At 47.2% G+C, this 13,021-nt stretch overlaps 1 protein-coding gene across 1 annotated transcript in view; it reads left to right on the forward strand.

The window, feature by feature from the left end:
• Positions 1–11,246, forward strand: part of LOC116371468 (ubiquitin carboxyl-terminal hydrolase 7-like) — a 13,903-nt gene extending 2,657 nt beyond the window's left edge. Inside the window, exons 3-5 of the mRNA XM_031820349.1 lie at positions 1,340–1,411; positions 4,284–4,374; positions 8,586–11,246. Of these exons, the coding sequence (XP_031676209.1) occupies positions 1,340–1,411; positions 4,284–4,374; positions 8,586–8,692 (270 nt within the window). The 3' untranslated portion in view covers positions 8,693–11,246. The remainder of the gene's footprint in view (positions 1–1,339; positions 1,412–4,283; positions 4,375–8,585) is intronic.
• Positions 11,247–13,021: the final 1,775 nt, after the last annotated feature.

Genomic DNA, 13,021 nt, shown 5'->3' on the forward strand with positions numbered 1-13,021 from the left:
AGATTCCCCAAGATGTATCAAAGACTTTAACCTGTTGTACAAGAGATTCCCCAAGATTTATCAAAGACTTTAACCTGTTGTACAAGAGATTCCCCAAGATGTATCAAAGACTTTAACCTGTTGTACAAGAGATTCCCCAAGATGTATCAAAGACTTTAACCTGTTGTACAAGAGATTCCCCAAGATGTATCAAAGACTTTAACCTGTTGTACAAGAGATTCCCCAAGATTTATCAAAGACTTTAACCTGTTGTACAAGAGATTCCCCAAGATGTATCAAAGACTTTAACCTGTTGTACAAGAGATTCCCCAAGATTTATCAAAGACTTTAACCTGTTGTACAAGAGATTCCCCAAGATTTATCAAAGACTTTAACCTGTTGTACAAGAGATTCCCCAAGATGTATCAAAGACTTTAACCTGTTGTACAAGAGATTCCCCAAGATGTATCAAAGACTTTAACCTGTTGTACAAGAGATTCCCCAAGATGTATCAAAGACTTTAACCTGTTGTACAAGAGATTCCCCAAGATTTATCAAAGACTTTAACCTGTTGTACAAGAGATTCCCCAAGATGTATCAAAGACTTTAACCTGTTGTACAAGAGATTCCCCAAGATTTATCAAAGACTTTAACCTGTTGTACAAGAGATTCCCCAAGATGTATCAAAGACTTTAACCTGTTGTACAAGAGATTCCCCAAGATTTATCAAAGACTTTAACCTGTTGTACAAGAGATTCCCCAAGATGTATCAAAGACTTTAACCTGTTGTACAAGAGATTCCCCAAGATTTATCAAAGGTCTTTTTCGAAGTTGTTCTATTCGCTCTGCATTTTGTCAGGAGTTTTGCATCACAGCAATGAAGTGTAAAGGGGCCTCCAATTATTGTTTATATTTTTTATTTTTTCCGGGCCTGTTTCAGTAATAATGAAACCAGACCTTCTTGTTGAGTGTCTGATAATGCATCGTTTTTATAGGAGTGGTTAGAACACACTAATAATGGATCGTTGAGTAGATCAAAGGTTTGATATACAGTTGAAGTTGGAAGTTCACATACACTTAGGTTGGAGTCATTAAAACTCGCTTTTCAACCACTCCACAAATTTCTTGTTAACAAACTATAGTTTTGGCAAGTCGGTTAGGACATCTACTTTGTGCATGACACAAGTAATTTTTTCCACAATTGTTTACAGACAGATTATTTCACTTATTCACTGTATCACAATTCCAGTGGGTCAGAAGTTTACATACACTAAATTGACTGTGCCTTTAAATAGCTTGGAGGATTGTAACGCTGCTGGGTTTTTCCTGTGCGTTTGACTACCTCTGTGTGTGTTCTCAGGGTGAGCCGTTCAGAGATGTGATGAGGAGGATTCAGAGCATGCTGGAAATCCAGGAGAAAGAGTTTGAGAAGGTCAGTATTTCTTCCCCGTCTTCAATCCCTCCCTATTTCTCCCTTCCCTCTCTCGCCTTCTCTCTCTCCTCCTCCCTCACCATTGCCCTCTTACCGAAGTAATTTTGATAATGTCGGTAATTTCGATGATTAGGCTACACAACTGCAGATTTTTTGTGTTCTAAAAACCATTATTTGGTCAACAGTAATGTACAATTAACCTGCTTCCTGCAATGACAGTGTCTGCCCAGTCCTTGGCTGCATTCCAAACACTTAAAAGACACCTTCTCCCCTCAGCCCTCAAATGAAGTGGAAACTTAATGATTTAGGTTTTTAAATGGACCACCCTTGCCCGGAAATTCGTCTCATCCCGCAATTGTGTTTTCAGCCATCGGTAGCTTGTGGATGCTTTATATGTGTTACAGTCAATTATGATTGCATGTCTACTTATATTAACGTTATATAATTATTAGACACCTACTGTAGGATAGCTAGCAAATTAATTTGCTAACTAACGTTAGCCTGCCTACTGTATGATAGCTAGCAAATTAATTAGCTAACTAACGTTAGCCTGCCTACTGTATGATAGCTAGCAAATTAATTAGCTAACTAACGTTAGCCTGCCTACTGTATGATAGCTAGCAAATTAATTAGCTAACTAACGTTAGCCTGCCTACTGTATGATAGCTAGCAAATTAATTAGCTAACTAACGTTAGCCTGCCTACTGTATGATAGCTAGCAAATTAATTAGCTAACTAACGTTAGCCTGCCTACTGTATGATAGCTAGCAAATTAATTAGCTAACTAACGTTAGCCTGCCTACTGTATGATAGCTAGCAAATTAATTAGCTAACTAACGTTAGCCTGCCTACTGTATGATAGCTAGCAAATTAATTAGCTAACTAACGTTAGCCTGCCTAGCTGGAACTTCTGATTAAGGAAAATGTTTTATTTCTACCATTTCCAAATGCGAACCAAACAGAAACAACATTAGTTTTACGAGACGTGTTTGTGCCGTCGTGTGCATTAGTAGCACATTTTGCTACACGTTTTACATTCGTTTTTTACTTCCACATTGACTTCTCCGTATGTTGACTTCTCCGTATTGACTTCTCCGTATGTTGACTTCTCCGTATTGACTTCTCCGTATGTTGACTTCTCCGTATGTTGACTTCTCCGTATGTTGACTTCTCCGTATTGACTTCTCCGTATTGACGGTGAGGTAAAAGTTTCGGCTGACTTTTCTTAGTGGGGATGTACAACCATGGTGAATTGAATTATGGGGACGTTTCAGGCCCCTGACATCAACATAATTGTACACTTCTAAACGGGGAGTCCCCCAAGAGCATAAGGTACCATAGACAAGGGTGTGTCTTTTATGAGTCTGAAACCCAGCCCCTTGTTTCTCTGCTGGCTCCCGCTCCCACTGCCACTTAGCACGTGAAGGGAGCGTTTTGATACACACAATCATACTGACAGTTGAGCGACGGAGCGTTTTGATACACACAATCATACTGACAGTTGAGCGACGTTTTGAAATGGAATTGCGGCGAAAACCGTTGTTAAAAACGCCTACTGTCTACAGCCATCTATAGCCTAGCCGCTCTGATGCTACATCCATCTATAGCCTAGCCGCTATGATGCTACAGCCATCTATAGCCTAGCCGCTATGATGCTACAGCCATCTATAGCCTAGCCGCTATGCTGCTACATCCATCAGCCATCTATAGCCTAGCTGCTATGCTGCTACATCCATCAGCCATCTATAGCCTAGCCGCTATGCTGCTACATCCATCAGCCATCTATAGCCTAGCCGCTATGATGCTACATCTATAGCCTAGCCGCTATGATGCTACATCCATCAGCCATCTATAGCCTAGCCACTATGATGCTACATCCATCAGCCATCTATAGCCTAGCCGCTATGCTGCTACATCCATCAGCCATCTATAGCCGAACCGCTATGCTGCTACATCCATCAGCCATCTATAGCCGAACCGCTATGCTGCTACATCCATCAGCCATCTATAGCCGAACCGCTATGCTGCTACATCCATCAGCCATCTATAGCCTAGCCGCTATGCTGCTACATTCATCAGCCATCTATAGCCGAACCACTATGCTGCTACATCCGTCAGCCATCTATAGCCGAACCGCTATGCTGCTACATCCGTCAGCCATCTATAGCCTAGCCGCTATGCTGCTACATCCATCAGCCATCTATAGCCTAGCCGCTATGCTGCTACATCCGTCAGCCATCTATAACCAGGAGGGTGGAGTATAAACCCCTAACTGACCTGTTGAGTGATGAGCAGTTATAACCAGTGATGAGCAGTTATAACCAGGAGGGTGGAGTATAAACTACTGACCTGTTGAGTGATGAGCAGTTATAACCAGTGATGAGCAGTTATAACCAGTGATGAGCAGTTATAACCAGTGATGAGCAGTTATAACCAGTGATGAGCAGTTATAACCAGTGATGAGCAGTTATAACCAGTGATGAGCAGTTATAACCAGGAGGGAGGAGTATAAACGGCTCTATGACCTGTTATAACCAGTGATGAACAGTTATAACCAGTGATGAGCAGTTATAACCAGTGATGAGCAGTTATAACCAGTGATGAACAGTTATAACCAGTGATGAGCAGTTATAACCAGTGATGAGCAGTTATAACCAGTGATGAGCAGTTATAACCAGGAGGGAGGAGTATTAACCCCTTACTGACCTGTTGAGTGATGAGCAGTTATAACCAGTGATGAGCAGTTATAACCAGTGATGACCTGTTATAACCAGGAGGGAGGAGTATAAACGGCTCTATGACCTGTTATAACCAGGAGGGAGGAGTATTAACCCCTTACTGAATACTCACTGTGTTCTTTGTTTGTCTACAGTTCAAGTTTGCGATAGTGATGATGGGCCGGCATCAGTACCTCACTGAGGATGAGTACGAGGTCAACCTGAAAGACTTCCAGCCACAGCCAGGTACAGTACTACTAACTACTAGTTTTGCACGGTATGCCAAAACTTTGGTACTCTTTTGAACACTAGAACATGAAAAACGGTTCGGTACTACAATTTCTGTTACTTTCGGGACTTCTTGTCCAATGTCGTGTACGGATTGAGAGGATCCACTCTTCTCTAGGGGGCGGTAGCTAGCCAGGCTACTTGTCTTCTCTAGGGGGCGGTAGCTAGCCAGGCTACCTGTCTTCTCTAGGGGGCGGTAGCTAGCCAGGCTACCTGTCTTCTCTAGGGGGCGGTAGCTAGCCAGGCTACCTGTCTTCTCTAGGGGGCGGTAGCTAGCCAGGCTACCTGTCTTCTCTAGGGGGCGGTAGCTAGCCAGGCTACCTGTCTTCTCTAGGGGGCGGTAGCTAGCCAGGCTACCTGTCTTCTCTAGGGGGCGGTAGCTAGCCAGGCTACCTGTCTTCTCTAGGGGGCGGTAGCTAGCCAGGCTACCTGTCTTCTCTAGGGGGCGGTAGCTAGCCAGGCTACCTGTCTTCTCTAGGGGGCGGTAGCTAGCCAGGCTACCTGTCTTCTCTAGGGGCGGTAGCTAGCCAGGCTACCTGTCTTCTCTAGGGGGGGGGGGGTAGCTAGCCAGGCTACCTGTCTTCTCTAGGGGGGGGGGCGGTAGCTAGCCAGGCTACCTGTCTTCTCTAGGGGGGGGGGGCGGTAGCTAGCCAGGCTACCTGTCTTCTCTAGGGGGGGGGGGGGCGGTAGCTAGCCAGGCTACCTGTCTTCTCTAGGGGGGGGGGGGTAGCTAGCCAGGCTACCTGTCTTCTCTAGGGGGGGGGGCGGTAGCTAGCCAGGCTACCTGTCTTCTCTAGGGGGGGCGGTAGCTAGCCAGGCTACCTGTCTTCTCTAGGGGGGGGGCGGTAGCTAGCCAGGCTACCTGTCTTCTCTAGGGGGGGGGCGGTAGCTAGCCAGGCTACCTGTCTTCTCTAGGGGGGGGGGGCGGTAGCTAGCCAGGCTACCTGTCTTCTCTAGGGGGGGGGGGGGGGGGCGGTAGCTAGCCAGGCTACCTGTTTTCTCTAGGGGGGGGGGGCGGTAGCTAGCCAGGCTACCTGTCTTCTCTAGGGGGGGGGGCGGTAGCTAGCCAGGCTACCTGTCTTCTCTAGGGGGGGGGCGGTAGCTAGCCAGGCTACCTGTCTTCTCTAGGGGGGGGGGCGGTAGCTAGCCAGGCTACCTGTCTTCTCTAGGGGGGGGGGGGGGGTAGCTAGCCAGGCTACCTGTCTTCTCTAGGGGGGGGGGGGGGGGGGTAGCTAGCCAGGCTACCTGTCTTCTCTAGGGGGGGGGGGGCGGTAGCTTGCCAGGCTACCTGTCTTCTCTAGGGGGGGGGGCGGTAGCTAGCCAGGCTACCTGTCTTCTCTAGGGGGGGGGGGGGTAGCTAGCCAGGCTACCTGTCTTCTCTAGGGGGGGGGGCGGTAGCTAGCCAGGCTACCTGTCTTCTCTAGGGGGGGGGGCGGTAGCTAGCCAGGCTACCTGTCTTCTCTAGGGGGGGGGCGGTAGCTAGCCAGGTACCTGTCTTCTCTAGGGGGGGGCGGTAGCTAGCCAGGCTACCTGTCTTCTCTAGGGGGGGGGGCGGTAGCTAGCCAGGCTACCTGTCTTCTCTAGGGGGGGCGGTAGCTAGCCAGGCTACTTGTCTTCTCTAGAGGGGGGCGGTAGCTAGCCAGGCTACCTGTCTTCTCTAGGGGGGGGGGCGGTAGCTAGCCAGGCTACCTGTCTTCTCTAGGGGGGGCGGTAGCTAGCCAGGCTACTTGTCTTCTCTAGAGGGGGGCGGTAGCTAGCCAGGCTACCTGTCTTCTCTAGGGGGGGGGCGGTAGCTAGCCAGGCTACCTGTCTTCTCTAGGGGGGGGGGCGGTAGCTAGCCAGGCTACCTGTCTTCTCTAGGGGGGGGCGGTAGCTAGCCAGGCTACCTGTCTTCTCTAGGGGGGGGGGCGGTAGCTAGCCAGGCTACCTGTCTTCTCTAGGGGGCGGTAGCTAGCCAGGCTACCTGTCTTCAGCAACTACCGCTGCTACTACTAACTACCGCTGCCACTACTACTACTAACTACCGCTGCCACTACTACTACTAACTACCGCTGCCACTTCTACTACTAACTACCGCTGCCACTTCTACTACTAACTACCGCTGCCACTACTACTACTAACTACCGCTGCCACTTCTACTACTAACTACCGCTGCCACTACTACTGCTAACTACCGCTGCCACTACTACTGCTAACTACCGCTGCCACTACTACTGCTAACTACCGCTGCCACTACTACTGCTAACTACCGCTGCCACTTCTACTGCTAACTACCGCTGCCACTTCTACTGCTAACTGCCACTTCTACTACTAACTACCGCTGCCACTACTACTACTAACTACCGCTGCCACTACTACTACTAACTACCGCTGCCACTTCTACTACTAACTACCGCTGCCACTACTACTACTAACTACCGCTGCCACTACTACTACTAACTACCGCTGCCACTACTACTGCTAACTATCGCTGCCACTTCTACTGCTAACTATCGCTGCCACTTCTACTGCTAACTATCGCTGCCACTTCTACTGCTAACTATCGCTGCCACTTCTACTGCTAACTACCGCTGCCACTTCTACTGCTAACTACCGCTGCCACTTCTACTACCGCTGCCACTACTACTGCTAACTACCGCTGCCACTACTACTGCTAACTACCGCTGCCACTACTACTGCTAACTACCGCTGCCACTACTACTGCTAACTACCGCTGCCACTTCTACTGCTAACTACCGCTGCCACTTCTACTGCTAACTGCCACTTCTACTGCTAACTGCCGCTGCCACTACTACTACTAACTACCGCTGCCACTACTACTACTAACTACCGCTGCCACTTCTACTACTAACTACCGCTGCCACTACTACTACTAACTACCGCTGCCACTACTACTACTAACTACCGCTGCCACTACTACTGCTAACTATCGCTGCCACTTCTACTGCTAACTATCGCTGCCACTTCTACTGCTAACTATCGCTGCCACTTCTACTGCTAACTACCGCTGCCACTTCTACTGCTAACTACCGCTGCCACTTCTACTGCTAACTACCGCTGCCACTTCTACTACCGCTGCCACTACTACTGCTAACTATCGCTGCCACTTCTACTGCTAACTATCGCTGCCACTTCTACTGCTAACTACCGCTGCCACTTCTACTGCTAACTACCGCTGCCACTTCTACTACTAACTACCGCTGCCACTTCTACTGCTAACTACCGCTGCCACTTCTACTGCTAACTACCGCTGCCACTTCTACTGCTAACTACCGCTGCCACTTCTACTACCGCTGCCACTACTACTACTAACTACCGCTGCCACTACTACTAACTACCGCTGCCACTTCTACTGCTAACTACCGCTGCCACTTCTACTACCGCTGCCACTACTACTACTAACTACCGCTGCCACTACTACTACTAACTACCACTGCCACTTCTACTACTAACTACCGCTGCCACTTCTACTACTAACTACCGCTTCCACTACTACTACTAACTACCGCTGCCACTTCTACTACCAACTACTTCTAATACTATCACTGCTACTAACTACTACCACTGTTACTAGTACTACCAACTACTAACACTACTACAACTACTACCAACTACCACCACCACCACCAGGCTTCCTCTCTCTCAGAATGTTAACAATGTGCTGTGGTATTGTGACACTACTACTGCTAACTCCTACTACCAACTACCACCACCACCACCAGGCTTCCTCTCTCTCAGAATGTTAACTATGTACTGTGGTATTGTGACACTACTACTACTACTAACTACTACCAACTACCACCACCACCAGGCTTCCTCTCTCTCAGAATGTTAACTATGTGCTGTGGTTTTGTGACACTACTACTGCTAACTACTACTACTACTAACTACTACCAACTACCACCACCAGCAGGCTTCCTCTCTCTCAGAATGTTAACTGTGTGCTGTGGTTTTGTAACACTACTACCACCACCAGGCTTCCTCTCTCTCAGAATGTTAACTGTGTGCTGTGGTTTTGTAACACTACTAACACCACCAAGCTTCCTCTCTCTCAGAATGTTAACTATGTGCTGTGGTATTGTAACACTACTACCACCACCACCAGGCTTCCTCTCTCAGAATGTTAACTATGTGCTGTGGTTTTGTAACATCCCTCCTCTCCCCTCTAGGTAACATGTCCCACCCTCGACCCTGGTTAGGCCTGGACCACTTCAACAAAGCCCCGAAGAGAGGTCGCTATACCTACCTGGAGAAAGCTATCAAGATCCACAACTGAGCAACTCTCCTCTTCCTCTTCCCGCTTCCTCATCCCTCCTCCTCTCCTCCTCTCTCTTCTTCCTCCTCTCTCTTCTTCCTCCTCTCTCTTCTTCCTCCTCTCTCTCTCTTCTTCCTCCTCTCTCTCTCTTCTTCCTCCTCTCTCTCTCTTCTTCCTCCTCTCTCTCTTCTTCCTCCTTAACCCACCATAACCACAGACTGTAACCAACCAAGTGTCTGTGCCCCACCTCTAACACCTTCCACAGACAGACACCGTGTCTCCTGTCACACGGATCCATCCCATCCATCCATTAGCAGGCTGCTGATTGATGATGATGATGAATACTATACCACCCCTTCCACCCAAACCCCCTCTCCCCCTTCCTCCCCCCACCACCGCCCTTCTACTGTTTTTGAGGCTGTTAGGTTTTTGGCTTCTCTAACTCCGACTGCCTATTTTTGTCTGGATGAAAGAAATGAAATTGGAGAAAGGACAGGAAGATGAACTTAACTTTTTCCTGGTTTATTTTGTTTTTGTTTTTAATGATAAGAGTTGTTTCAAAACGTAAAGAGCGCTGCTGCGTATAGTGTGTGTGGGGGGGGGGGGGTGACGAGGCAGAGAGAAGAGATAGACGACATCGTTAGCAGAAACCAAGAAGAATGATTTGGTCTTTTAAAGAAGAGAACCAGTTGCAGAAAGGTTGAAGCTTGAGACTAGTAATTCCTGATGTGATCCTCTTCATATCCCCCCCCCCTCTTCTCCTTTAGTCAACTAGTCAAAGTGTTTCCATCTTTGAAAAAATAAAATAAAATCAGTTTTTGTCTTTTTTTCTGCAATATTTCTTGTATAATAAAATAAAAAATCCACAGCATCTGTTTAAAATAAATGTAAAAAGAGAAGAAGTGGTCTGTACTTTCATCTTGCACGCTGCCACTCCATATCAAAGCCGTTTCTCACGACTGGTAAATGGCAACTTCGCTCCTACTTATGGTTTCAATGTTGCCCTTCCTCTCCTCTTCTCCTGCCCTGTTATGTTCCCTCCATCCCTGAGGGTTTGTGATGGGCTGTACCTCCTCTGGTGTTTTGTGTTGGGGGAGTTTGACTGAGGGTTTGTGATGGGCTGTACCTCCTCTGGTGTTGGGGAGTTTGACTGAGGGTTTGTGATGGGCTGTACCTCCTCTGGTGTTGGGGGAGTTTGACTGAGGGTTTGTGATGGGCTGTACCTCCTCTGGTGTTGGGGGAGTTTGACTGAGGGTTTGTGATGGGCTGTACCTCCTCTGGTGTTGGGGGAGTTTGACTGAGGGTTTGTGATGGGCTGTACCTCCTCTGGGGAGTTTGACTGAGGGTTTGTGATGGGCTGTACCTCCTCTGGTGTTGGGGGAGTTTGACTGAGGGTTTGTGATGGGCTGTACCTCCTCTGGGGAGTTTGACTGAGGGTTTGTGATGGGCTGTACCTCCTCTGGTGTTGGGGGAGTTTGACTGAGGGTTTGTGATGGGCTGTACCTCCTCTGGGGAGTTTGACTGAGGGTTTGTGATGGGCTGTACCTCCTCTGGTGTTGGGGGAGTTTGATTGAGTAGTGCTGCTTTAGTAGGAAGTTTCGGCCATTAGTGAGCCCTCTGGTTTCACCATATATACACAGAACCAGTGTCACTATAATTATTATTAGAACAACAAACACACTGACCTTTTTTCTTAAGCACAGATGGAATGCCCCCCCCCCCTCTCCCTAAAAGCCCATCATAGTTGGCTTTGTGAAGAGATTTGAAATTGTGTGTATATATTAAAAAAAACACAACAAAAACACATGTGAAATGAGAAACGCAGAACGATGTTATTGGTTGGCTACAAACTGAGAAGATTCAGGTGTTCATATTTCTTGTGTAGTTTGTTTGTTTTTGTTTTAGGGGTTCCTTGATTCTTTAGATTCTTGTTTTGGTTCTGTTTTTGTTTTAGGGGTTCCTTGATTCTTTAGATTCTTGTTTTGGTTCTGTTTTCTCCTGTTTTTTGTTTTAACTAACGGCACCCGTTGGTTCTGATAGTGATGTTAAGGGTTAAGATAACGAGCTGCGCTACTGACCGGTGGGATTAGGGTTCAGAGATGTTAACTTTTCCCCCCCCAAAAACTCCCAGGTTTTCCACACATCCCAGTTGGAGGATTCCAGACTACCTGCGTATTACTCCTCTGATTCAGAGGAATCATCCAACAGGGATTTCTGGGAAAACCCAGGGAATTATGGGGGAAAAGTTACTGGAGTTTTGTCACCCTAGATGATGAGATCAGGGCCCGTTATCCACAAAGAGTCTTTGATTTAGGAGTGCTGATCTAGGATCTGTCCGTACAAGCTTATTCCTTTACGATCTAAAAAGGCCAAACTGCTGCTAGACCAGCTCTACTATCCTGAGACTCTTGGTGGATACGGGCCCTGATCAACGCCCTTGTTTCTCCTTGATTGGGTGTGTTTCCAGTTGAAGCTCGTCCCTGTAGCAGCAGTGTACCACAACTACTCCTGTATATTGCCTTTTTTCTTTTTTTTGCTGGAAAATGTATGTTGAATAAAATTTTCTATAAAAACATGTGCTGCTCCCTGCCAGTCCCATCTGAGTCGAGTTCAAACCAGGTTTTATATGGAGCCAGTATATAGACAGAGCGGACGGAACATTAAGAACACCTCTTTCCATGATGTTCCATGACTGACCAGGTGAAATACTTTGATCCCTTATTGATGTCGCTTCAATCGGTGTCGATGAAGGGGAGGAGACCTGGTTAAAGAGGAAGGGGAGGAGACCTGGATAAAGAGGAAGGGGAGGAGACCTGGATAAAGATGAAGGGGAGGAGACCTGGTTAAAGATGAAGGGGAGGAGACCTGGTTAAAGATGAAGGGGAGGAGACCTGGTTAAAGATGAAGGGGAGGAGACCTGGTTAAAGATGAAGGGGAGGAGACCTGGTTAATGAGGAAGGGGAGGAGACCTGGTTAAAGAGGAAGGGGAGGAGACCTGGTTAAAGAGGAAGGGGAGGAGACCTGGATAAAGAGGAAGGGGAGGAGACCTGGATAAAGAGGAAGGGGAGGAGACCTGGTTAAAGATGAAGGGGAGGAGACCTGGTTAAAGATGAAGGGGAGGAGACCTGGTTAAAGATGAAGGGGAGGAGACCTGGTTAAAGATGAAGGGGAGGAGACCTGGTTAAAGATGAAGGGGAGGAGACCTGGTTAATGAGGAAGGGGAGGAGACCTGGTTAAAGAGGAAGGGGAGGAGACCTGGTTAAAGAGGAAGGGGAGGAGACCTGGTTAAAGAGGAAGGGGAGGAGACCTGGTTAAAGAGGAAGGGGAGGAGACCTGGTTAAAGAGGAAGGGGAGGAGACCTGGTTAAAGAGGAAGGGGAGGAGACCTGGTTAAAGAGGAAGGGGAGGAGACCTGGTTAAAGAGGAAGGGGAGGAGACCTGGTTAAAAATAAGGATTTTTAATCCTACAGACGAATGAGACATGGATTGTGTATGTGTTGCCATTCAGAGGGTGAATGAACAAGACAAAAGATTAGGTGTGTTTGAACGGGGTAGGGTAGTAGGTGCCAGGTGCACCAGTTTGTGTCAAGAACTGCAACGCTGCTGTTTTTTTTTTTTTTTCACACTCAACAGTTTCCTGTGTGTATCAAGAATGGTCCACCACCCAAAGGACATCGAGACAAATGGACACAACTGTGTTGGAGTCGACATGGGCCAGCATCCTTGTAGAACCCTTTCGCCACTGTACGGTCCATACCCGACCAATTGAGGCTGTTCTGACGTCAAAAGGGGGGTGCGCAACTCCAATATTAAGGTGTTCTTAATGTTTTGTACACTCACTGTATATACATGTTCAAACAATGCTGAGAAGAACAGCACCAGGACGAGCAAGTTGACTTGTTGGCCTACTTCCAGAAATATACCAATTTATGTTTAAAGAACATATAGTGGCGTTGTGTTGTGGATGTACAGTGTATTCAGACCCCTTGACTAGTACCACATATTGTTACGTTACAGCCTTATTCTATAATTGATTAAATATTAGTTTTTTTCCTCAGCAATCTACACACAATACTCCATAATGACATCACAATACCCCCATATAATGACATCACAATACCCCCATATAATGACATCACAATACCCCATAAAGACAAAGTTCTAAAAAATAAAATCTATGTTTGCAAATGTATTAAAAACAGAAATATCTGGTCTCGAAATTGAGCTCGGTGGCATTGTGTTTCCATTGATAACCCTTGATGTTTCCATAACTTTATTGGAGTCTACCTGGAATTTAGACTCTACTTGGAGTCTAAATTAAATTGATTGGACATGATTTGGAAAGGTGCAC

Source organism: Oncorhynchus kisutch, unplaced genomic scaffold (assembly GCF_002021735.2).
Source record: "Oncorhynchus kisutch isolate 150728-3 unplaced genomic scaffold, Okis_V2 scaffold3257, whole genome shotgun sequence".
NCBI classification, from domain to species: domain Eukaryota; kingdom Metazoa; phylum Chordata; class Actinopteri; order Salmoniformes; family Salmonidae; genus Oncorhynchus; species Oncorhynchus kisutch.